This window comes from Cervus canadensis, chromosome 2, assembly GCF_019320065.1.
Source record: "Cervus canadensis isolate Bull #8, Minnesota chromosome 2, ASM1932006v1, whole genome shotgun sequence".
NCBI lineage: Eukaryota > Metazoa > Chordata > Mammalia > Artiodactyla > Cervidae > Cervus > Cervus canadensis.
Window position 1 is genome coordinate 55,822,556 of NC_057387.1, and position 26,233 is coordinate 55,848,788.

General features: G+C 40.1%; 1 protein-coding gene across 1 annotated transcript in view; it reads right to left on the reverse strand.

Moving 5' to 3' along the window:
* Window positions 1-25,816, reverse strand: part of DNAI3 (dynein axonemal intermediate chain 3) — an 80,228-nt gene extending 54,412 nt beyond the window's left edge. Inside the window, exons 1-7 of the mRNA XM_043460798.1 lie at window positions 25,666-25,816; window positions 16,416-16,494; window positions 15,979-16,017; window positions 8,399-8,580; window positions 7,570-7,674; window positions 5,845-5,994; window positions 4,437-4,636 (exon numbers count right to left, since the gene is read on the reverse strand). Coding sequence (XP_043316733.1) covers window positions 4,437-4,636; window positions 5,845-5,994; window positions 7,570-7,674; window positions 8,399-8,580; window positions 15,979-16,017; window positions 16,416-16,479 — 740 coding nt within the window. The 5' untranslated portion in view covers window positions 16,480-16,494; window positions 25,666-25,816. The remainder of the gene's footprint in view (window positions 1-4,436; window positions 4,637-5,844; window positions 5,995-7,569; window positions 7,675-8,398; window positions 8,581-15,978; window positions 16,018-16,415; window positions 16,495-25,665) is intronic.
* Window positions 25,817-26,233: the final 417 nt, after the last annotated feature.

The window sequence follows — 26,233 nt, forward strand, 5'->3', positions numbered from 1 at the left end:
AGAGCTGCCAGGCTGGGTCCCCATACTATGTATTAATGGCAGCTTCCCAGTAGCTATTTATTTCACACATGCTGGTATAAATATGTCAATGCCACTCTCTCAATTAGTCCCACTCTCTCTTTCCCATGCTGTGTCCAAAAGTCTGTCCTCAATTATTAACATTTTGTTACATTTGTTTTTCATTCTTTCTTCATTTCATTGAATCAGAGTTTCTAAACCAGTGAGATCCTTTCCCATCGTCTCAATCCAGGAACATTTGGTAATGTCTGGAAACAATTTTGGTTGTCACAACTGGAAGTGCTTTTGGCACCTCGTGCATAGCGCCCAGAGATGTTGTTAAACACCCTACAGAGTACAAGACAGCACCCCCCGCCCCCGACACCCCACAACAGAGAATTATCCAGACAGTGGGGTTGAGGTTGGGAAACTCTGCTCTAAATATACAAACCCAGAAATAATTTCCATTTTGGCAGTAATGAGAGCAGGATTCTGGGAGAAGCTATTCCACCCAGTTTGCTCTCAGTATTCACCTCTACCCTCGGACATTACACATTGTATTATACCTCTGGGCTTTGTCAGTTTCACCCACTAGACTGGGTGAGCTCCTTGATTTTAGGGTATGGGGCTGTGGAAAGATCATATGATACCGTCCTTAAGAGAGTGGACTCTGGTGACAGGCTGCCTGGCTTTGAAGCTGGGTTCTGTCATTTACTAGCTATGTGACCCTGAGCTAATTAATTATATGTTGGCCGAAAAGTTTGTTTGGGTTTTTCTGTTACATCATATGGAAAAACCCAAATGAACTTTCTTGCCAACCCAATATTGAACCTCTCTGTGTCTGTTTTTTAATCTCTAACTGAAGTTCTTAATGTCCCCTAGCTCACAGTGTCATGGTAAGGATTGAATGTGTAAATAGATGCAAAGCTTTTAAAACAGTGCCTAGCACATTTTATGTGCTCCAAAAATTTAGGTTGTATTTAATCTGTGTTTGTTGAACAAACGTCAGTAACATGTCTCTGAAAGGCAAGTATACTAATGGATAGTAATCAAAAAGAGTGCTAAAGAGAGTTTTGTTTATATTTAATTGAACAGTAACTTCTTTTTTCCCTGCCTAGATCAGTGTCCACAGCAGAGGACAGGATGATGGAAAGAAAGAATGTTAGTGTTGGAACCAGAGACTTGGGTTCAGATCTTAGCTTTACCTTTTGGTTTCTATCCACACTAGTACCCTCTGGGTAGGATTAAGCAAGAAATTACGTGGCACCTGGTGGCTTCATCAAAGTAGCAACATGACTGAGTCACTCTCACTTTTTAAAATGTGATTTGTTTTGTTGTTTCTCAGCAAATCTATTCATTACTGCTTAAAATTCAAATTATGTTCTAAACATTGTGCTTTCGTTTTTTACCCTCTTTGCTTTAGTTTTTTACTTTGTAAAATGAAAATAGTGTCTACCTCAGATGGCAGTTGTGAGAATTGACTGAGTTGTGTGGGCAAAGTACTTAGAAGAATGCCTGGTGTGTCCTAAGAACACTGTAAACATTTGTTTTCATAGTCATTAATCTTTGAACCTCACCTCTGATGTTTTTTTTTTTTTTTACTTCTTCCATCACAATCATATATCCCATCTTTTCCACCTAGTTTCTGATCTTAGTAAATGGTACCAGCATTCTCCCAAGTTACATGGATGTGAACTATCTGAATTCCTTTTGATTCACTCCTTCACACTTTACTCCACTTTGTGGATCAAGATCTGCAGCTATTTCTCATTTTTTCTCTCCATCTACATAGAAACAACTGTCCATCATGATCACTCAACATGCATGGAGAGCCTACTAACTCTAAAGTCTTGTGGTTAGGGCCCCGGCCGTCATAAGTTCCTTCCTGAGTCTACCCTGGCTGACTCATTCTTTTTATTTTTTTTGGAGTATAATTATTTTACAATGTTGCATTCGTTTCCTGTGTACAATGACGTGAATCAGCTATATGTATACATATATCCCCTCCCTTTTGGACCTCTTCTCACTCCACCCGCATCCCACCCATCTAGGTCATCACAGGGCACCAAGATGGGCTTCCTGTACTTCACATCAGGGTCCCACTATTTATCTATTTTACACATAGTAGTATCTATATGTCAATCCTAATCTCCCAACTCCTCTCTTCCTTCCCTTCCCCTGCTCTGTCCACAAGTCCATTTCCTATGTCTGCATCTTTATTGCTGCCCTGGAAATAGGTTCATCTGTACTATTTTTCTAGATTCCACATATATGCTTTAATATACAGTATTTGTTTTCCTATTTCTGACTTACTTTACTCTGTATGACAGACTCTAGGTCCATCCACATCTCTACAAATGACCCAATTTCATTCCTTTTTATGGCTGAGTAAACAGAAATCTCTAGTTGGCTTGACTAAGAACTTTGTCTCAAAATCCAAGTTTCTTTTGTACTAATGAATCACCACTCTCCTTCCGGTCTTACCCTTACTTGTCAGTGTTTAATAATTTTTGATGTCCTAATTCTCTGCCAAGACTTGACTACCAGTCTTTGTCTACCAATCCTTGTCTTTCTCTTCATCTCTTTTGGTTTGGCCTGTCTGGCCATATGCCTCCCTGGCTTCTGACTCATGTCTTGTCCTGACCCCTGGAATCTACGTACATGTGCTCTAACTTAAAAAATTCACCCAAGGATTAAGTGTAGTTAGAAAAAAACATCAAAAGGAGTTAGCTTTGGGGGTCCTTTTATGTTTAAAAGTTGGGAGGACAAGGATCCAGTAAAAGAGACTGAGAAGGAGCTGCCAGTGAGTTAGAAAAAGTACATTGAATATTGCTCATAATCCAAGAAGAAGAGACAGTCAACCATGTTAAATACTGCTGAGAAATGGAGAGAGAGGGTATCTGAAAACTGGATTAGGCAATCAGACCATTGCAGGTCTTTGGTGACCTCATTAAGACTAGAATGGGCTTAAGACAGAATGGAAGAAGAGAAGGTAGAATTAGAAAATGTGGAAAACTTCTGTGAAGAGTTTTGTTGTTAAGAAAAAATAAAGCAGAGAAATTAGCTAATTGTTTGTTGGTTCTAATGATGGGAGTTTTAGGATTTTGTATTTACACATGTCCCCTTTTCACTCTTTCATGGTTTACTGCCACCACTTTATTTTAGACGCTGGTCACATTTTACCTGTGACCAGGTTTAATTATAGAAGACTTATCTGGGCTTCTCAGGTGGCTCAGTGGGTAAAGAATCTGCCTGCAATGCAGGAGACATGGGCTTGATCCCTGAGTCAGGAAGATCCCCTGGAGGGAGGCATGGCAACTCACTTCAGTATTCTTGCCTGGAGAATCCCATGGACAGACTTGCCTGGCAGGCTACAGTCCATAGGGTTGCAAAGAGTCAGATATGACTAAGTGACTCACACACACACACACACACACACACAAACACACAGACTCTGGCCAGTCTCCTCAACTACAGGCTTTTTTCCCCCTCTGTACTCCAATACATACTGCCTGGCTCATCTTATTATTTTTTTTTATTTAAAATTTTTTAAATTATGAAAGTATGATAACACATGTACAGGTGACTTGGAAAATACAGGATAAGGTTACATATAGTTCCACTATATATTCCAATTTTTTAAAAGTAGATAAATTAAGATTTTTAGTTGGAGTTTCAGTACTAAACTCTCAAAAATTAATCTGGCTCAACTTATTTAATAGCTCTAATCTTTCCTCTTCTTTGCTTCAGAACTTGAAAAAATTCCTGCCTGCCTGCCACAGAGAATCTGCTTGTCTTCTGCCTCTGCTACTCCTTCCACCCAACCTGGGCTAGTCCTTTGCAAACTCTGCTTATACCACCCCCTGGAACTGTTCAGGTCATTAAAAAAAATTCTGGGCAGTTTTCCCTTTCTCTAGGTCTCAAAATCATATCCAACATGTGTGGTTTATCTTCTATAGATCTAAAATTATTTCAGAATAAAAGTTTTTTAATCCTAAAAATAAGCCTGTGTGTATGCTAAGTTGCTTTAGTCGTGTCTGACTCTTTGCAAGCTCATGGACTGTAGCCTGCTAGGGTCCCCTGTCCGTGAGATTCTCCAGGCAAGAATACTGGAGTGGGTTTCCATACCCTACTCTAGGGGATCGTCCTAACCCAGGGATTGAACTCACGTCTCCTGCTTTACAGGCCCATTCTTTACCGCTGAGCCACTGAGCCCCTTTACACAGTCATATATATACTTGTATTTCATTTTCCTAGTAAGATTTTTAAAAAGCATCAGTGATTATAATTAGTTTTTTTTTAAGCTGGATTACTCTGTGGCATCACTCTCAATTAGTTTCTATTATAAAGCTCTCTCACAGTAATCACAGATACTGCTAGGTTTTTCCACAGTTGCTTTTGAAAAAAAAAATATATATATATATTAATTTCATACTTACCATCTTGTCTGAGTACTTGTTTCCTTGATTTGGGGGACTACTTGCATGCCAATATCTCTCTCAAGTTGTTTAAGAGTGAAATTTTTATCTGGGTAGGCTGTACATTCGATATAGGCATCTTTCACACTGGAAGCATTCTGGTCACTGAACTTAATGGGGGCGCCAAATTCACTTCGTTTTCGAGAAATCACATATGTAATCTGCAACACAGGTGAGCAGTAAAGGAGACAAAAGTCTCTGGAGAAGAACGGATGTGTGGTCGACAGCACTGGTGCTCTGCCCACATCCTCTTGGATGTAATTTCTGTGCACCTTTCCAGGTCATGCGCTCTCGGTTCCCAAAGCCGCCACCTATTGCTCCTCCACGGAGGATGCTCTAGGGCTACCAGGCCAATTTGCCTGATGGTACAAGGAACAGGAAGTGACTGGCAGCTTGTATCCTGACCAGGGACAGACGGTAGGAGACACAGGTAAGCCCATCTCTTTTGCTTCTGTTTGGGACAACTCTGAGGTGTACCTTACACTCCAGAGTTCCCTAGGGGTGCATGCTGAAGCCTTCCCTCTGCTAGACTTTTGCCTAAGAGTGCACCCTTGCAGGGCTTCTGCCATGTCTCTGTCCTGCTGCTCCCCCCATTCTTTTCTGAGACACTTTAATCACTTGTACACAACTGCTCCTCGCAGGGGCTGCTCTGGGAATGCCCTAGTTTCCTAGGGCTGCTGTAATCACATACCACAGACTAGGCGGCTTAAAACAACAGGAATTTTTAAAAAAAAAAAACAACAGGAATTTATTCTCACTCATTTATGGAGGGTAGAAGTCTGTAATACATAGCTGTGTGTATATATATATAGTATATATATAGTGTGTATAATAGTATAGTGTGTATATATAGCTGATTCATTTCCTTGTACAGCAGAAACCAACACAATATAGTAAAGCAACTATACCCCGACTTAAAAAAAAGGACAAGAGCTGTTAGAGGGTTGGTTCCTTCTGAAGACTCTGCGGGGAAATGTGTTCCCTGCCTCTTCCCTTGCTTCTGCTGTCACAGCCAGCAATCCTAGGTGTTCCCTGGGGGCAGATCCATCACTCCAACCTCTGCCCCCATCTTCCATGGTGTTCTGGTGTCTCTGTCTTCACAACCCCATCTTCTTATAAAGACCCCTGCCATATTGGATAAAACTCCCCTTATTTCCTTTCTGAAGTACTGGAGGGTAGGACTTGGACTTATCTTTCGGGAGGAGATATAGTTCAACCCATAACACCCACCTAAGACAGTGACCATTCTTCTATCAGAAGAAAAACCATAACCCCACAGCAAACATAGCAAAGCATATGGATTCCTTAGGAATAAGTGTTGCTCAGCTCTAGGGAGGTGATGACTGGAGATCATATTCAAGCTGCTGACCTGTTTTGTAGATTCCTTAACTGATTCTTCTTCGATTTCTTTTTCACTGCCCAAAGAAACCCATGGTTTAGAAATAGGTGGCTTATAAATATATGTTTCTTCAGGAATATGATCTTTATATTCTTCTTGTTCTTCTGGTAGTTCTGGGGGCTGGAATAAAATAAATAGCATTCTAAAATGTATTACCAGAAAACAAGATGTGTGATAAGAAAAAAGTATTGAAGAATATGGAATGCTAAAACTTGATAAAATACAAAACTAATTTTCTCTGATTTAATAATGCTTTTTTATAAGAGGATTACATGTATGAATAAACATGATATCCACTAAATTATAAAGAGTGAATGTTTTTTTAAACCAAGATGTCTGCAAGGAAGAGGAGCGGAGAGATACAGATATGGATATAAGTACAGAAATAGATATATAGATGTTCATTGCTACCTTATTCATAATAGTGGAAAAAAATGGGCAATTAAATGAATCTCAGTAGGGAAAGGGTTGATACACTGTGGAATAATCAGAAAATAAAATCTCATAAAACAATTGGAATGAACAAACTCAATCTGTATGTATATGATGTCTAAATGTGTCAAAATGAACAGATCCTAGAATTTTACAATTCAGTGAAAAACAAGCTGCAAAACAAGTTGTATAATTTTAGGTAAATTTTAAGCAATAAGATATATTACCTGTAGAACATACATACATGGTGACAGTATGAAACCATGAACAAAAGACGATAACAACCTTGGAACAATAGTTCCTTATAGAGATGTTTGAAAAATTGAATTAAGAAGGATGTAAGAGGGAGTGAAACGTTATCTGTTATATTTTGTTTCAAAAGAATTTAAAGTAAACATGATAAAATATCAATATTAACATTTGTTAATTCTGTGTAGATATTTGTTTCATCATGAATACCTTTCTATACACTGGAAATGTTCTACCATAATAAAAAACTAAAACACAGAGAAAAACAACCATAAAAATGAAATTGAAAATGTTGACTAACAAATATATAAAATTTAAAAAGTCTTAGGTATTTTAAAACTCTATGGCTTTCCTTTATTTTTCTTGCTACTGGGCAACCATGCAAACTCCTCTGTCTCCCTCACTTTGACTACACTTCCTCATGAGGATGCTAGATCAGAAGGCAACTTGTTACCGTTCATGACCACTTTGAATGCAACAACCCAAAGGTGAACTGACTTCTTTTCCTTGGAAACTACCATTCTTTTATTTTTTGCTTATCTTTGACACCCAGTTCCCTTCAACTGCCCACTGACCAAGTTGTCCTTTCAAATTTTTGCTTTTGAATAATCAGAGCAAACATGTATGAAGCCCCAGCTTTGTGTCAGGCACTGTACAAAGGGCTTTTCCTGTTTTGGCTTATTTAATCTTCACGACAGCTCTACTGGTACCACCATTTTGCAGGTGACAGGTTCAGTAACTTACCTGAAGTCATGGAGATGGCAGGAGAAGAACCAGGAATATAGGCCAACGAATGGCTGAGAGCAGATTCGCTGTCTCCACTCTCATTGGGTAAGTGAAGGGCAAAGAAGGAGATGTCTTAGCCACCTCACTCCACACTTACTGCTCACCTCCTCTAGGTCCCAGGGAATAAGAGCCGGACAAGAATAATCATGAACATGTCTGCTCCCCAACCCCAGAGGTAGTGCTTCTTTCTGACAATCAACAGGTTGCACTGACTTAGGGTGTGCTTACATTTAAATAGTTTTCCTTGCCCTCTTCAGTTCCAATAAGATAAAAGTTAAGTCCATACTTGAAGTCTCTGTCGTAAACAAGGAGAAGCTCATCTCCAGGATATTCCTACAAAAATATAACCAAAAGAGAAGGTTCATGTTCAGCAGTCATTCAGTTTATTCAGATATTGACACAAAATTAATATTTCTTTAATCAATCAATCATAGAAGATAACCACAGTGCTAATCTATCGTTAATAGTCCCAAATTGCAAAGTTATTTTATTAACTCACAAAAGCTCTTGAAACACAATGGGTGGATAATATGTATGACTGAGTCCCTTCACTATTCACCTGAAACCATCACAACTCTGTTAATTGGCTATAACCCAATGCAAAATAAAGAGTTTAAGAAAGAAAGGAAAAAAATAAAAACCACAGTGGGTTCAGGGAAATTTACCACACAATTTTATTTCTAACAAGGAAAAAAAAGAAGCATTCCTTTTATCTGGTGTTGCATTCTCTAGCATGTTTGCAGACAAATTAAGACTAAAATTATGAATGTTTACAATCAAAGCAGTATGGGAAAATAGAGTAGGTTCCCTTTCTAGTTAAAATTGGGCAAGAACGAGCTTTTCTGGTTGTGGAATAAGACAATCTGTCATTGATAGGAGTTTGTTTTTCACAAAGGGTCATTGAGAAGGATTCTCAAAGAGACATGGGAAAGGGAGCATTTGCCCAAAGTAATGGGAAATGCCAGATTTGAGCTCAAGAATCTCTCCAACTCTTGCGACTATGTATCAGGAACCTCTTGAGGTAAGGCTGAAAAATAAAGACGGATGACATGCTGACCTGAACAATTTTTTTGACTGGGTAGAAATCAGATACTGCCGCTCTGTTCGCAAAGTCTGCAAAAATATCTTCTTTTTTGATAAGTTTGTAAGGTTGTTCTTCCGTGACATCTTCATCTACTCTGCAGTTAAATATTTCCTGGGTTTTGGTAGTTAACACTAAAGGATAAATTTCTGGATGACCTGGGAAAGGCAAAGTGAATTTAGACATTAAATATAACCATTTAAAATATGAACACTAGGAAATATGCAGTTGTTTGCTTTAAATAATTGTCTTGGTTAAAATTTTAAAAGACTTTAAAATCATTGTTCATGTTTTAAAAGTAAGTTTGTCCATTATAAAAAATGTCAGCAAATGAATTTATTTATAAAACAGAAACAGACTCACAGACTTAGAAAACAAACTTACGGTAACTGAAGGGGAAACATGATGGGGGAGAGGGATAAATTGGGAGTTTGGGGTTGACATATACTCACTACTATATTTAAAACAGATAACAAACAAGGACCTACTGATTAACACAGGGGACACTACTCAATATTCTGTAATAACCTAAATAGGAACAAATCTGAAAAAGAATAGATAAATATATGTGTGTAACTGAATCACTTCTTTGTACACAAGAAACTAACACAACATTGTAAATCAACTATGCTCCAAAATGAAATAAAATTTTTTAAATGTCAAAAAGATAAAAAGGCAGAAATAACAATTACCCATAATACTACCTCTCAAGAGAGAACCTATCTTAATTGTTTGTTTCTTTCCAGTCACTCCATACATATTAATCGTATCTTAAATGAAATTCTAAATCCTGCCTTTCATACTTATCATTATGTCAGTAGAATTTTACTATGACATTATATAATTTTTCTAATGCATCATTTTAAACTAGCATAATTCTGTAGCATAGTTTTTAATCACTCTGTTGTTGGCAAGCACTACTTTTATTTTTCTAATTTGTTTCTAATGATTATAAACAACTCTACAAACAAATATCTAGTTTACAAAGTTTTATCACATTTCAAATTCTTCTCTTAGGATAGGTTTTAAAAGTGAAATTTTGGTTTGAAGGTATTATCGCCCTTTTAGGCTCTAACAAACCTGTATTGCCTTCCTACAACACCCCCTCCCTCACTGTTCACCTGCTGCTCTCTCTCCAGGTGACCTCATTTCCCCTCACAGAGAAAACTGTCTGTACAGCAAAGAATCCTGCAACACTCGGCAGCCCTGCCCACCAGCTGATCACACAAGCCCTGGCTTTCTGCCTTTCCCTCCAGTCTGAAGGCCTGCCTGCCCCTCTTCGCCCTTCTCAGCCCATCCATGCTTCCTCCCTACTGACATTCCTACCTCTGTGCTGTTTGCCCTTAGTATGCCCTTCAATAGGTATCTCTGCTCCCCAGGGCTCTTTTTCAGTCAAGCTTATTATTCAGTTCTTCACATCTTAAAGCTACCGACTTTCCAATTATGTCATATTGGTAAACCTGGCAGTGAGGAGGAAGGTGGGATAGGGAGTCCCTTTTCCCTCCTCTGGTTCCCCAATCCCAGAACTGCCCTCAGAAGAGGAGGAGGGGAGGCTCAGGAGGCTTCCATTCCCTTTCTTCTTGTCCCTTTGCCCCCACCCCAGGTCAGCGCTGGGCAGCGGCAAGCCCTAGGACAGTGGATGGAAGGGAACAAGGTATCATTTTGCCTGTTGCCATCTCCTCTTTCAAGCCTTCTTCTCATTTTCTTTTTCTTTTTATCATCATTAGCTTCTACCACCCCAGTCTCAGTTCTGCATTTACCCCCAGAACTCTGTCCCCTAACTACACACTCCCAGAGTCCCAGAACCCACTCTCATCCTCTCCGGGCCCCACACCTGGGTGTCTGACACCCTCCCTCCACTGCTCAACAAGAGCATCATCGAGGGGAGAAGTGCATGTGGCCTTTCAAGTAGGAATTGTGAGCTTATTTTCCCACAGAAACACTGACTTCTAACCTAGTGGCTCAATGATATAGTTATTAGGTGATTGGGGGGATTTTTAGTCTCTATAGGTGTAACACTGATTATATATGGAAATATACTGCAAAGTACAATCAGTTGGCATAATAAGCAAACATTTGGAATGTAAGTTGATAAATTAGAAACAAACTGCCCGTTTTTATCTGCTGAAAAATACTAATCCTAACACCCGGCATACAGGAGGTGCTCAAAAACAGCTGTTGACTTGATTCACATACAAGTTATCCTTTAAAACCATACTGCTACTGAAATTTGCAGTGTCCAATGTATAGTGAGTTCTTGCAGTTTTGCCATGGAAAACCACTAGGTGGAACTGTGGGACCCACACAGAGCTAGAGCTGGCTGGTGGCTGTCCTTCATGAACAGAGGTGCTCACAAAGGCCAGAAAGCTTCCTACCATCCAAGAAACTGGAAGGGCAAGGACCAAGATGGTGTTCTATGTCACCCACTCCCACTAAACATACTTCAAATCCTACTGGCTAGATATTTGTCATAAAAATAATCCTTTCACACTAACTGAGCATTAAAAAAAATATTTATTTGGCTGCACTGGGTTGCAGCATATGGGATCTAGTACCCTGACCAGGGATTGACCCTGGGCTCCTCTGCATGGGAGTGCAGAGTCTTAGCCACTGGACCCCCAGGGAAGTCACTAACTGGGCTTCTTCAAAGCAACTTTAATACAGGATCTTACATTCTTTATCTAGAAGTTAGTAGTAGTAGTAGCCTGTTTCTGGCTGGGATCTACAATCAGTAATAACTGCAGGCAACTAGTAGCCAGTAGACCACACAGAACTAAAATAGTCCAGTACCTCCATGCCCTATCTGAACAACCGCCAAACTAAACAGAGCAAGGTCTGACACTTCTGGCCACCCCAAGGATCTCTGGCTAAATTTAATGAAAGAATTGTTGTTATTTAGGCTTTGAGGCCTGCACTGAAGACAGCACTCTAAGTGTATAACAATGAGGCTCTGGTGATTTGTGGTGAGATGGGCTCTGGGCTCCTCTGTGCCTCTAGCAGAGTGGGATATTGGTTGGTCTGGAGGGTGAGAAAGATGCTGGAGCTGAGGAACAGGCCTGCAGGGCCTCCTGAAGCTTGCAGACGTCAGAAGTGCTTCCATGAGGGCATGACCTGCTGGACATTTTGCCAGGCCAGTGCAGTGAGTGAATGACAGTGTAAGTGAAAAACAGCCTGCTATATAGATGCTTCTGGGAAGCACCTACTGCCAGGCACTGTTCCAAGCACATTACACAGATTATTAATTTATTTACTCTTTATAACAACATTCTGAAGCCATTACTGTAACTGCCTGCATTTTTTAGCTGAGAAAACTGAGGCCCTCTGAGTACAAGTGAAGTATCCAAGGTCAGGGGCTGGGAATTAGAAATAGGGGACCTAGGTTCCAAACCAAATTCCCTGCACTGTATCTAGCATGCTGAACTTTCTCTCAAATGTGCGAACACAGCAGAGCACAAGAGAGGGTCCTGCTCCTCTTCACACACAGCCAGGGAGGTAACAAAGATACACTGCGACAGCCAGGGAGGTAACAAAGATACACTGCCCGGGACCCCGTGAGTGGAGCAGGGAGGTAGCAAAGATACACTTCGCGGGATGCCGTGAGTGGAGCAGGGAGGCAACAAAGATACACTGCGCGGGATGCCGTGAGTGGAGTTGTTCACCTAGTAGCTTGGTAGACCAGGGGCCCAAGACAGACTCAAGCTCTCCACAGCTAACGCACTCCGGATCCTATGTGCACAAGGATGCAGGCTGTGCAGTATAAATCAGAGACCACATGGCAATCAGGCCAATCCTGCATACTGAACCAGTATTTACAGAAGTCCCATGCATTTCATCCATATCTTTCTTTTTTTTTTTTTAATCCATATCTTTAACATTTTGGTTTATTTTTAAAAATAGTTCTATTGATATATAATTGGTAAATAATAAACCATAGATGTTTAAAGTGTACAAATTGATAAATATATGCATTGACCCATGAAACTATCACCACAATCGAGATAAAGAACACAACCATAATACACAAAAATTTCTTTCTGCCCCTTGTCCCAGCACCCCTCCTCACTCCCAGGCAATCAGTGCTCTGCTTTCCATCTCTATAGATCAGTAGTTTGTTTTTTATGGACTATTTATAAATGCATATTATATGCTTTTTGTTCGTTTGTCTTCTTTTGCTTAGCATGATTATTTTGAGATTCATTTATGTTGTTGCACATAGCAAGAGCTCATTCCTTTAGCTCATTCTGACTAGGATTTCATAAAAGAAAAAAACCAGTTAGGCAAAGACTTCTTAGGATTTATAGTTTTGGGTGTTTTTTTCCTAGGAAATTTTTGCCTAATCCAAGGTCACAAATATTTTTCTCCTATGGGTTCTTTCAGAAGTGTTATACTATCTGGTTTTACATTTAGGTCTATGATCCATCTTGAGATAATTTTTGTACGTGATGTGCAGTATTGGTTGAAGTTCACTTTTTTGCCTGTAGATATCCAGTTGTTCCAAAATTGTTTATTGAAAAGACTGTCTCTTCTCCACTGAATTGCCTTTGTACTTTTGTTGAAAATCAATTGACCATATATATATATGTGAGTTTATTTTTGGACTCTTCATTCTCATTCATTAATCTATTTCCCTACCGTTATAGTAACAACAGTTAATGCAAACCTTCTCTGTGACCACCCTGTGTAAGGAAGCGTGCATGTACTACCTAATTTCCCTTCTGCCTCATGCTCATGAGATGAATGTCACTACCTCATTCTTAAGATGGGGAAGAAGCTCAAAAAGGTGAAGTCATTTGTGGCCACACAGTCATTAAGTGGCAGAATCATGATTCAAACTACATCTGTCTAATTCCAAAAGCTGTGCTATTAATCTCTTGTGGTAAACAGAATAATGCTTCCCCCAAAGACAGCCATATCCTAACTCCTGAAACCTGTGAACATGTTGTCTTATGTGACAAAAGAGACTTGCAGGTGTGATTAAGTTAAGGCTCTTGAGAGGAGAAGGTTATTGGGCTTCTGAGGTGGGTCACGTGAAATCACAAGGGTCCTTATAAGAGGAAGCCTGGAGGGTCAATATCAAGGAGGAGAAGTGACAGGGAGGCAGAGGTCAAAGTCAGAGAAAAATTAGAAGATGATACGCTGCTGGTTTTGAAGACAGAGGAAGGGGCCAAGAGTCAGTTAAAACTGGGAGCCTTTAGGTGGGAAAGGTAAGAGAACAGACTATCCCTTCAGAGACTCCAGAAGAACCAGCCCTACCAACAATTTGATTTTACCCCAGGGAAAGCAATTTCAGGTTCCTAATTTCCAAAACTGTACAATAATAAATTTGTGGTGACTTGTTACAGTGGCCATATGCCATTAATATACCATGGATGTTCTAACCTGTATTAAAGGGTGACAGACAATTTGGGTAAATTACTTAACTTTTGGGAGTCACAGCACCTCCATCTTCCAATGGCCACAGTAACGCTAACTTCCTAGGGCTAAAGGGATGAGAGAAGTATTCCTGACAGAAAGCTCAATAAATGTTAATTATGTGGAAAAATCACACATCATCTGTAGAACCCTCCAGACATTGCCTGTTAGGGCCTTGGTGGTGGTGATTTAATTGTTAAGTAGTGTCCAACTCTTGCAACCCCATGGATTGTAGCCTGCCAAGCTCCTCTGTCCATGAGATTCTCCAGGCAAGAGTACTGGAGTGGCTTGTCATTTCCTTCAGGGCATCTTCCCCACCCAGGGACTGAACCTGTGTCTCCTGCATTGCAAGCAGATTCTTTACTGTCTGAGCCACCAAGGAAGGCTGTTAGAGCCTTAGGAGACATTTTTTAGCTAGTCTGTTGATCCCTTGGTCCTTGGTAGGAAAGGGAATCCTACTCTCAAGCAGCATGACAGCTCCAAGCCTTGAGTGACAGTTGGCAATTACAGGAGCCCACAGCAAGGGAGTCTGGGACAGAGAGGCTGTAGGACAAAGTGATGCTAAATCAAACCCCTCAACTCTTGCTACCAAGTGCTGAAATTTCTTTTTTCTTCCTTAAAGAAACATGCATGCATGCATGCTAAGTCATGGATCTGCTTACTAGTTAATTATTTAGTCAGAAAATATTTACTGAGCACCTACTATGTGAAAACCATGGTGCTGGTGCTAGGGTATACAATCTAGAGGGGGACACAGATGTTCAGTATATAAATACACTCAGAAACAAATAAGGACAAATGGTGACAGGTGCTACCTAGGAGAAAACTGGGTGAGAGATAGAACATAGAACTAAGGAGGGTAGTCGTGCTGGTGGTCTATTTAGAAAGGAAGAATAGGGAAAGCAATTTATTCATTCACTCAATCAATCAACAAATATTTATTGAGTGTTTATTCTGTATCAAGATAGGCATTGGGGTACAGTGGTAAACAAGAGTTTCTGTTCCCCTGAAGCTTGTGTGTGTGCAAGAAAGAAACAGGGAGAGAGAGGGAGAGATGGAGGAGAGAAGTGTAGGAGGGAGAGAGATGAGAGAGGGTGAGAGGTTGCGCGCACACACAAGGGCGTGTCAGCATGGGTGTGTGTGTGAGTAGAATATAAATGCACAAACAAATAAATATGCTCCGTCCTCATTATTCACAAATTGTGTACTTGCAAATTCACTTTCTAAAATGCATTTGTAACCCAAGATCAATAGTTGTGGCACTTTCACGTTCACTAGTGGACATGCTTTAAGGTGGCAAAAAATGTGAGTTACCCAAAGTGCATGTGGCCAAGGATGCTCTACCATCTTCTGCTTGCTCTCAAACTTCAGTATCCTTTCTACTGTTGATGTAGTGCCGTGTTTTTTGTGCTTTGTACTGATGACTTTTCTGTTTAAAATGGTCCCTGAGCTTACAGCTAAAGTTCTGTCTAGTGTTCCTAAGTGCAAGAAGGCTATGATGTACTTTATAAGAAAACATGTGTATTATTAGATAAACATCTGTCAGGCCTGAACTTTACAGTGTTGTTGGCTATGAGTTCAATGTTAGTGAATCAACAATATATGTGTTTCCCTGTTTCTAAACATGAACTGCATCATCTAAGAAAACTCGAAGAGAAAGTTTCAACAACAACGACAAAAATAAAAGTTGTTAGAATGGATTATTTAGCCTCTAAAAGTAGGAACAACATCAGTTTGGTTGTTTAAGTTCTAGTTTATTTGCTTAAAAATCAGCTTCTTTCCTTGAAATAATAGAACCCTAACATGATGCACAGATATATGTTGCCCATGAGCCAGAATTTGAAAAACATTATAAAAAAGCAACTTTATTGTTACAAAATAAACAACACACTCTATAGTTACAAAAATTCTCTCAATAATCATAGAATGTTAGATTTTTAAGAGACTGTTCAGTTTGAAATTCTCTCTTCCACTCTTTTCATCTTTCTTCAAAAATTTTATTTTATATTCTAAATAATATGATGTACTTTTAGTACATGCACATTTTGTTCAATCATTTCAATTTATAGTATTCTCCCTTGCTTATTGCATATTAAAATGTTGCAGAACTGGGGACATGGATTCTGAATTGTATTTCCACTTACCCATGCTCTCCATATTCAAGGGTTCTGCTTCTTCACCAACTAGAATATAATAAAATGATGTTAATACATTTTTGAATCAGATATGTATCTTAGTCTTCTACCAAGTCTTAAAACATAAAACACAAAAGCAAATACACAATGAAGACTTAAGCTATTTATTAATAATCAAATAGAAACTGAATAATTGTCTTTCTCACAGAATAATCTCATAATGATATATTTGCTATAACATTTATGTCATTTATCACATGATATTTAGTTGATATTATAATGATATGAATAAAAATAATAATAAATCCCCATATTTGAATTCCACTTGCGTTTGACTTTATGACAGCAAAAAATGTTTTAGAGATAATACCATGATTGTTTTGGCTGCTTATAGATGTACAAATACTAAATCCATAAAAATTCCATAAATGAAAAAACAGTCCTACCAGGTAATGTCATTTTGGTTTTGGCATGTTTTGTTCTCTTTCGTTTTTGAGGTTTTGGAGCCATGGCTCAGATTTTCAGCTGCATAAAGAGAGGATATCATTAGCATCATTTATAGTTTCAAATAATAAGTATTATCATCTAATAAACATAAGAATATATTTCCTAAGTTTTGTCTTTGGCTAAATCATCATGTGGGTTTCCCTAGTGGTTCACTAGTAAAGAATCCGCCTGCCAGTGCAGGAGACACAGATTCAAGCTCTGGGTGGGGAAGATACCCTGGAGAAAGAAATGTCAACCCACTGTAGTATTCTTGCTTGGAGGATTCCAAGGACAGAGGATCCTGGTGGGCTACAGTCCATGGGGTCACAAGAATTGGACATGACTTAGTGACTAAACAACAGCAAATCAACATGTATCTTCACAGATGGGTGTTTTGTGACCAAAAGTTTATTGCAACAACAGTCTTCCTAGTGAGATCTTGCCATTCCAGGGGAGCCATTCAGCTGAAGCTGAAGTTTTGGCAAGAGACACAAGGTTTCTGCCACAGATCCTGCCATGAAAGCACAAAGGAGGACACTGGACCCCCTGCCTCCTGCTCCTGTTTGCATTTCCGGAAGCTGCTCTGTGCTGCCCTGTGGCAGGTGTCCCAGCTACAAACACAGGCTTAAAGTCCATAGGCAGGCACAGACTCACAATGTGTATATATATGCACGATTTTTGAATAATATAAATAAACCCAGACAGCATATTAAACAGCAGAGATGTCACTTTGCCGACAAAGATCCATGTAGTCAAAGCTATGATTTTTCCAGTAGTCAAGTACGGATGTAAGAGATGAACCATAAAGAAGGCAGAGCACTGAAGAATTGATACTTTTCAATTGCAGTGTTGGAGAAGACTCTTGAGAGTCCCTTGAACTGCAAGGAGAGAAAGCCAGTTAATCCTAAAGGAAATCAACCCTGAATATACATTGGAAGTACCGATGTTAAAACTGAAGCTCCAATACTTTGGCCACCTGATGCGAAGAGCTGACTCATTGGGAAAAATCTCTGATGCTGGGAAAGATTGCAGGCAGGAGGAGAAAGGGGCGACAGAGGATGAGATCGTTGGATGGCATCATTGACTTAATGGATGTGAGACTGAGCAAACTCTGGGAGATGGTGAAGCCTGGCGTGCTGCAGTCTATGGGGTTGCAAAGTGTAGATACCACTTAGACTGAACAACAACAAAATTTAAACAGTACTTTTGTCCTAGAATGTGTACATGTAACCACTGTGTCTTTATTTGCACTCTCAGAGAATACCTCCAAAAGTTTTCTGTGGAATTACTCAACAATTTTGACAGAATATTACATGTCCAAGGTCATTGCCATGACACTAAATCCCTGTCATCTCAATGATCAGCTCTGACCCATCTTGTTAGATGGGTAAGATGTGATTTCAGGAGTCTGACCAGCAGGGTTTAAAAACAGACCCTTCTACCAGCTTAGTGGCCTTAGGCAAATTATTGTGCAATGGATGGCTCTGACCCACTGTTTCAGTCTGTTGAGTCTCCTCCATCCTACTTCCCAGCCTTAGTATAATTTCACATCTTGGACCTAGTCTTTTTCTCAGAAGATTCTTATCAATGTACCCATCTCTATATTCTATCCCAGCTATATTTGACTTAAAATACACAGAAACCTTGTGAAGTTCACCCAAACTCACCTGACATGTGCACACACACACCCCTGCCCCCCCACACACACACTATTTATTTCACAAATATCTACTGAGTGACTATAATGTGCCAGATGCTTTCCTAAGTATTAGGAATATAGCTGTGAAAAAATAGGCAAAACTCCTGCCCTGATAGAGTTTATGTTCTAGTGGGGAAAGAATCAGCAAAGAAAGGAACAAAATAATCAGTACCTCAAATGATGATAACTATTAAGGAGAAAAGGAAAAGCAGAGGGGGAGTGTAGGAGGAGAGAGGGTGCACTCAGGGAAGTAACTCAGGAAGTAACTCACTTAAGTAACATTGGAGCAAAGTCCCAAGAGAAGGGAGGGAGCCAGAAATGCAGGTATCTAGGGAAGAAAGGGTATTTCCAGGCGGAGGGAATGGTAGGTGTAATGGTTCTGGGGCAAGTGTTTGCGTGGGAAACTTTAGGAAAACACAAGAAGGTCACGATGGTTGGAGCAGAGAGACTGAGGGGAAGACAAGGACCTGAAGTTGGTTGGAGAGGTAACGGAGCTATATTAACAGTCAGTTTTGCTATAGAAACAAAGGCCCTTTACTGCTCAGTAACATGCAACAGCAAACGTTTCTTTCTTCCCATGTTCTGTATCATGGCTGTGGGTGAGATGTTGCTTCAAGTCTTTTTCTGGGACACAGGCTGAAGGAGCAGTGCCTGTTTGACACGTACTACTTTTGTGGCAGAAGAAAAAGTGAGAGCTAATAAAATTGAGTAATGCTTTCTAACTCTTCTCCTTGGCACTGGTACACTGTCCTTTTTTCTGCTTACATTCCATTGGCTCAAGCAAATCACACAGTCAATCCCGATAAGGGGGTAAGAATGCATGCTTGCCTAGAAATGAGTCAGAGTGTATGAGCCTCCTACAAGGGAGGTGGATAGTTGGGGGCAATTATATAGTGTACCACAAGAGGGCTAGGTCATGGAGAAGGACTTTGGGTTTCACTGTGAATGAGGTTTGGACCTTTGGACGGTTTTGAGCTGGGGAGTTACTTCACTTGATTTGACTCACATTTTGAGAATCACCGTGGCTGCTCTGATGCCAAGACCATAGCAAGGAAAGAACTGAAGTAGAGAATCCAATTAAAAGACAGTCAATTATCCAAGAAAGAGATGGGGACAGTTTAGATCAGGGAGGTGAGAGTGGGATGGAAAAAGTGACAGGATTCAGGATAGATTTTGTAGAACCCATAGTATTTGCTGATGACTTGGAAGCAGGTTCTGAGAGAAAGAAAGAGATCAAGGATGAATTTAGTGAGTTTTGCCTCAAGAACTGAAAGCCTATGCTGTTTATTGAGATGGGGATTCCCCAGGAAGAATAGTTTCGAAAGGGAAGATTGGGAGTTCAATTTGGGGCATGTGAAATAGACTATATACTGGGAGGATGGAGGTTCATTTTCTTTCCTATTACTGTGACCTCTGTAACTGGCACAGTATATGTACCAAGAAAAATTGTTAATGATTCCTTGGTCCTTCCTTCCCTTCTTCTATTCTTAGCTTATGAAATTCCAGTCTAAAAAAAGGCTTTTACCTAAACTGTGAATAACTTCCCTGGTGGCTCAGATGGTAAAGAATCTGCTTGCAAAGCAGGAGACCCATGTTCAATCCCTGGGTTTGAAGATCCCTGGAAGATCCCTTGGAGAAGGGAATAGCTACCCACTCCAATATTCTTGCCTGGAGAATCCCATGAACAGAGGAGCCTCGCGGGCTACTGTCAATGGGGTGGACATGACTGAGTCACTAATGGTTTCACTCTTTTTTTTCTGTGAATAAGCTGTATGCATGCTGCATTAGTGTTCTATTGCTGCTAAAAGTTATCACAAACTTAGTGTCTTAAAACAAAAAATTTTATCTCACAGTTCTGTAGTTTCAGAGACTGGCTAAAATCAACGTGTCAACAAGGAAATGAATCAACATTTCCATCCTTTCTAGAGGTTCTAGGGGAGAATTCATTCTCCTTGCCTTTTCCTACTGTTGGAGGACCCCAGCATTCCTTGGCTGGTGGGCCTTCTTCCTCAGTCTTCAAAACCAGCAATGGTGGGTTAAGTCCTTCTCACATAGATTATTCGGACCTTCTCTTCCTCCTCCTTCCACTTTTAAGAACCCTGGTGATTTCCTTGGACTCACCTCAATAATAAAGGATGATCTCTCTCTTTTAAGGTCAACTGACTAGCAATTTTAATTTTACCTACAAATTTAATTATTCTTTGCCACATGTAGTAAAATAATCACGGGTTCCAGGTAGGTGCTACTTGAAGGTATAGGTCTCAGCTTAACATAAACCATCCCAAGAAACATCAAATCAGTTATACGTGCCCAGTTCTTTTCAAATGTTGCTATTAAATGTGCATGGGTGTGCTCAGTCGCTCAGTCAAGTTCAACTCTTTGTGACTCCATGGACTGTAGCCCTCCAGGCTCCTCTGTCCCTGGGACTTTCCAGGCAAGAATACTGAAGTGTGTTGCCATTTCCTTGTCCAGGGGATTTTCCTGAACCAGAAATTGAACCCGTGTCTTCTGCATTGTAAGCAGATTCTTTACTGTCTGAGCCACCAGAGAAGCCTGTTAGGGTCTTAGGAAACATTTTTAGCTAGTCTGTTGATCCCTTGCATCCTTGGTAGGAAAGGGAATCCTAGTCTCTATCTCCTGCATTGGCAGGGGGGTTCTTTACCATTGAGCCACCTGGGAAGCCCTAAATTACAGCAGGTCTTACTAAATTTTTTCATAAAACTAACAGCATATTTTATATAGTGAATGTGCTATATTTTCCAAAATTCTCTCATTAAATTGACTACTTCAAGGTCACAAAAAACTTTCAATACAGATATCACTTTACTAAAATTACTCTGAAATGCTCACCATATTCTTCCTGTTCCCAACGAAAGTAAATTCATCATGATTAAGAGCAGCAGAAAAGATATTCATCTATTCCTAAAATAAAGGTTATGTCTACCCCAGAGGCTTGTACTACAATTGGTTTTCAAAGCCACCATAGATGATTGAATTTAAAAACAGAATTTCTTAAAGATAATACTTATAAATATTTAAGAATTCCATTTAAGTATTTTTGATATTAAAACTATCAATTTTCTTTGTAAATTAACTCACTCATTCCAGAATGCCTTTTTGCTACCAGTGTACCAAAGGACACATTTTCTACCTTCCATAATGACAGCAAAAGACAATTGGGAGTGACAAAAGAAGTGAGTACAGTGGACCCTCCTCCAGAGCTGTGGGTTCCACAATCTTGGATTCAACCCAACTCAGATCAGCAATATTGAGGAAAGAAATTCCAGAAAGTTCCAAAAAGCAAAACTTGAATTTGCCATGCACTATTACTTACATTGTTTTAGGTATTAAAAGTAATTTAGAGATGATTTAAAGTCTACAGGAGGATGTGCTTAGGTTTTGCAAATAATACACCATTTTATAAAAGCACCCTTGGATTTTGGTATCTATGGGGGAGCCTGAAAAAAAAAAAACCTGCCATAGATACTGAGGGACAACTGTACTGGGTAAATGCTCTGTGCCACAGTTCACATTCAAAACCTGTGACGGTACTCCACTGATAATGAGGAGCATTGCATTCAGAGCCGTCCATGACTTGGTTCCAAACTAAAGCCTTGCCTGGGACTGTGTTTTTCTATGAGACTTCAGGAAGGTAACTGCTGCAAATGAAGGGATAAGTGGCATGAGTTATAACTGACATAATACAGCGATGTAAACAGTTATTAGCTTCCTCTCTTCAGTTTATTCTGCTGTATTGCATGTACCTGTTTACACATTCCCATCTGTTACATGTATGCCTGTGTGGCTCACAGCCATTCACGAGATTTCTAATTCTAAGAAAACCTGTAGCACTGGAACCTCATCTTCACCTAGTGTCTTTCTATGAAAGTGTTACTTCCTTAAGACTTCTTCAATTATCTGACCTTGTCTAGATGGCCATCAGCCTCTTTATCCTCTTTTATCTTCCCAAAGAATATGTAAGTTCATCACGTTTGCCTCCATCACTTTCATTTTTGTTAAAAAATAGAGATTTAGAATAAGATCCGAGACTAACATCTGGGGAGTCTTGTAAGTATGTCTCCAAGAACTGCTGCTTCTTGGTCAATCTCTACCAAAATCCTGATGATTAAACTTCAAAGTTATCTTGGGCTCTTCTGCCATCTTCAGAGAAGTGCAACATACCCACCCTCCAGAGATAACTGTTTCTACAATATTTGTTAGTCTTCTCTTCTCGTTTCTCCCCTTCTAACCTACTTCCATTTATTTCCAAGATCATATATTTACTTATTTAAGTAGATGCTAAATCATGACTTCTCCCTTTGATATATCTCCTGAATTCCAAGCTTTCCTCTCCCATAGCATCCTCTGGTTTAGGCCTTCAACATGTCCTTCTAAAGAGACACGTATATCCCAATGTTCATCGCAGCACTGTTTATAATAGCCAGGACATGGAAGCAACCTAGATGCCCATCAGCAGATGAATGGATAAGAAAGCTATAGTGCCTATACACAATGGAATATTACTCATCCATTAAAAAGAATACATTTGAACCAGTTCTAATGAGATGGATGAAACTGGAGCCTATTGTACAGGGTGAAGTAAGCCAGAAAGAAAAACACCAATACAGTATACTAACGCATATATATGGAATTTAGAAAGATGGTAACAATAACCCTATATGCAAGACAGAAAAAGAGACACAGATGAATAGAACAGACTTTTGGACTCTATGGGAAAAGGCGAGGGTGGGACGATCTGAGAGAACAGCATTGAAACATGTATATTATCAGGTGTGAAACAGATCACCAGTCCAGGTTGGATACATGAGACAAGTGCTCGGGGCTGGTGCACTGGGATGACCCAGAGGGATGGGATGGGGAGGGAGGAGGGAGGGGGGTTCAGGATGGGGAACACATGTAAATCCATGGCTGATTCATGTCAATGTATGGCAAAAACCACTACAATATTGTAAAGTAATTAGCCTCCAACTAATAAAAATAAATGAAAAAAAAAAAGTCCTCCTATATCAGGAGTCCCTGTCTCGTGCCATAAACCCCTTTGGCAGCCTGGTGAAGCCCATATATCAAATAAAAACATGGGATTACAAGGAATACATTATACTTAAATAGTTATCAAACTATTTAAAAATTATGGTATAATAATTTATGTGCTTCTTTATTAATATATTAAATAAGACCTAGCAGTGGTTCTAATGACTGCCTTAATTTTGAAGAAGTGGTGAGCATAAATAATATAACATCCATGATATTATTTGAAAAGGTGTATAATATCTTTTGATAACAAAGTCACAGGTCCCGTGAATACTACTGTGGTTTGTTACCAATGAATGCATTTCAATTAGTGGTTAGTCAAAATAAACATGCAATTTTTTTTTTCTGTCCACAGATTCCTCTTCCCCTACCCTGCCACTAGACCAAGTAGATCATGATCATTTACTTACTCCCCACCTCTGTTCCAACCAGAACAGTCCCACAGGGCAGCCTTCAGTGTACTCTTTCTAAAATGCAGATCTTAACAAGCCACTTCCCTATATACTAGGGAATATAAAGTGGGTTTCTATCAGCCACAGAGGCATTCTCCTCCAGTGAAAGTGAAGTCACTCAGTTGTGTCCGACTCTTTGCAACCCCATGGACTGTAGCCTACCAGGCTCCTCCGTCCATGGGATTTTCCAGGCAAGAATACTGGAGTGGGTTGCCATTTCCTTCTCCAATTCTCCTCCAGTAGTATAGAAATAGAATTCATTTGAAATGCAAGTTTCCTGGACTCCCACTGTGATTCTGAAGATCTGGGTGAGCCTGGGACTCTTCATTTTTAAAATTACTATGAGGCAGTCTTACACTCGTGGTCTGAAGACCAGATTTAGCAAAACAGGAGGGAGTCCAAACTTTAAGCATCACTTTTATTTATTTTTAAAATCTTTTTATTTATTTATTTAAATTATTTATTTAGGTTACTTTACAACATTGTATTGGTTTTGCCATACGTTGACTTGAATCCACCATGGGTGTACATGTGTTCCCCATCCTGAACCCCCCTCCCAACTCCCTCCCCATCCCATCCCTCTGGGTTATCCCAGTGTACCAGCCCCGAGCATCCTGTATCATGCTTCGAACCTGGACTGGCAATTCGTTTCACATATAATAACTTACATGTTTCAATGTCATTCTCCCATATCATCCCACCCTCGCCCTCTCCCACAGAGTCCAAAAGACTGTTCAATACATCTGTGTCTCTCTTGCTGTCTCGCATACAGGGTTATCATTATCATCTTTCTAAATTCCATATATATGCATTAGTATACTGTATTGGTGTTTTTCTTTCTGGCTTACTTCACCCTGTACAATAGGCTCCAGTTTCATCCACCTCATTAGAACTGATTCAAATGTATTCTTTTTAATGGATGAGTAATATTCCATTGTGTATATGTACCACAGCTTTCTTATCCATTCATCTGCTGACGGGCATCTAGGTTGCTTCCATGTCCTGGCTATTATAAACAGTGCTGCGATGAACACTGGGGTGCACGTGTCTCTTTCAGATCTGGTTTCCTCGGTGTGTGTGCCCAGCAGTGGGACTGAGCATCACTTTTTTAACACCCTTCGCAGTCAGCCTCACTACATCTATTCTTCTAGTTCTACTCTGGCCTCTAGAATTACTATCCATTCTCTAAACAGAGAGTGAAAACACCCTGCCCTCTCCGCCCCCCATCTTCCATAAGATGCACATGTCTGCTTGCTGAAATCTTACTCATTCTCAAAGGCTCAATTCAACCTTCTCTCTGAAGCCTCTGCAACTTTCTTACTCAGGCTAATACAATCCTGTTTTCCTTGATACTTTCTAATCACGCTGCAGCCTAGTTAATTATGCCAGGCTTCAGCAAAGCCAAGAGCCTCAAACTCAGAGCTGCCTGAAGGATTGCTGTAAGTTCATTCAGCATTCAGAATACACCGTGCGGAAAGAGAAATTATTGAACATCAATCAGGTTCTGGAAGTCAACAGAGGAATAAGACAAGGCCCTTACTTTCAAAGAGCTAATGTTCCTCTATTTACCTTCTTCATGCCATCTACTAAAGCCCTTTCTTAAGTCCTGAAGACATCTATTCACTTCAATCCACATTAATCATTTCTTCTTTGATCTGCTATACCAGGATCATGCTATTTTCCTTTTCACCCATCTATCTACCCATCCAGTAATTACTGGGTTTCTACTATGTTCCAGGCAATGTGAAAGCACGGGTAATATAAAACCTGTGGACAGGTACCGGCCCTCAAAGTTCTCAGAGTGTCGTTAACTGCTCTCTCATTATTATTTTTGTCCCCTGGCTAGACTGGAAGTTCTTTGAAAGCAGAGAAAGTTTTGTAGATTTATGTAGTCTTCACCATGTCTGTACATCGCTGGCACAGCGAGTGTTCCTAATGCCCTTGAAAGAGTGAGTAAAATACTGACTTGTTTTCCAAACCTCCTTTCCCACTCAGAGCTTCCCTTACCTGATACAGCTAAACTGAAGGGGAAAGAAGCCTCTTCGCAATACCCTGGAGAAAAAATTCCTTCGGCAGCTGGAGATGAGAGTTTGACTCTCCTCTCTCAGAAAAACAAGTCCCAAGAACACAAAGTCTAGTTCCTCCAGCAAACTGTTACCCTGACGCATCCGTTGCTAAGAGAAAAGAGGCTGGTCCTCTGCTGAGATTGACAAAACGGCATCACCAATACAATGCCCGCTCCCTCCGGTCTCTTTCAGAGAAGATTTGTGATTGGTTGCTATGGTGATGACGTCACTAACCGAGCCGAAGGGAGGCCCCCAAGTTTCCCATCAGTAAGGAGGGAGATGTGCAGTTTGAAAGTGTTGAGAGCTGCAACCTGGCCTGACTCCAGGACTGCCAGTCTTGATCCATGCCTCGTCGTGCCCAGGGCAACCGTACCCAAAGGAGAACCGTTCTAGGGTGAGGTCTCTAGCATCAGGGAACGAAGGACGATGTGAAGATTTAGGGCTGCTGGTCTGCCTCCCCAGCTGCGACCTGGGGCCCTCCCAGGAACCTGCCTAGATTTCCGTCTGAA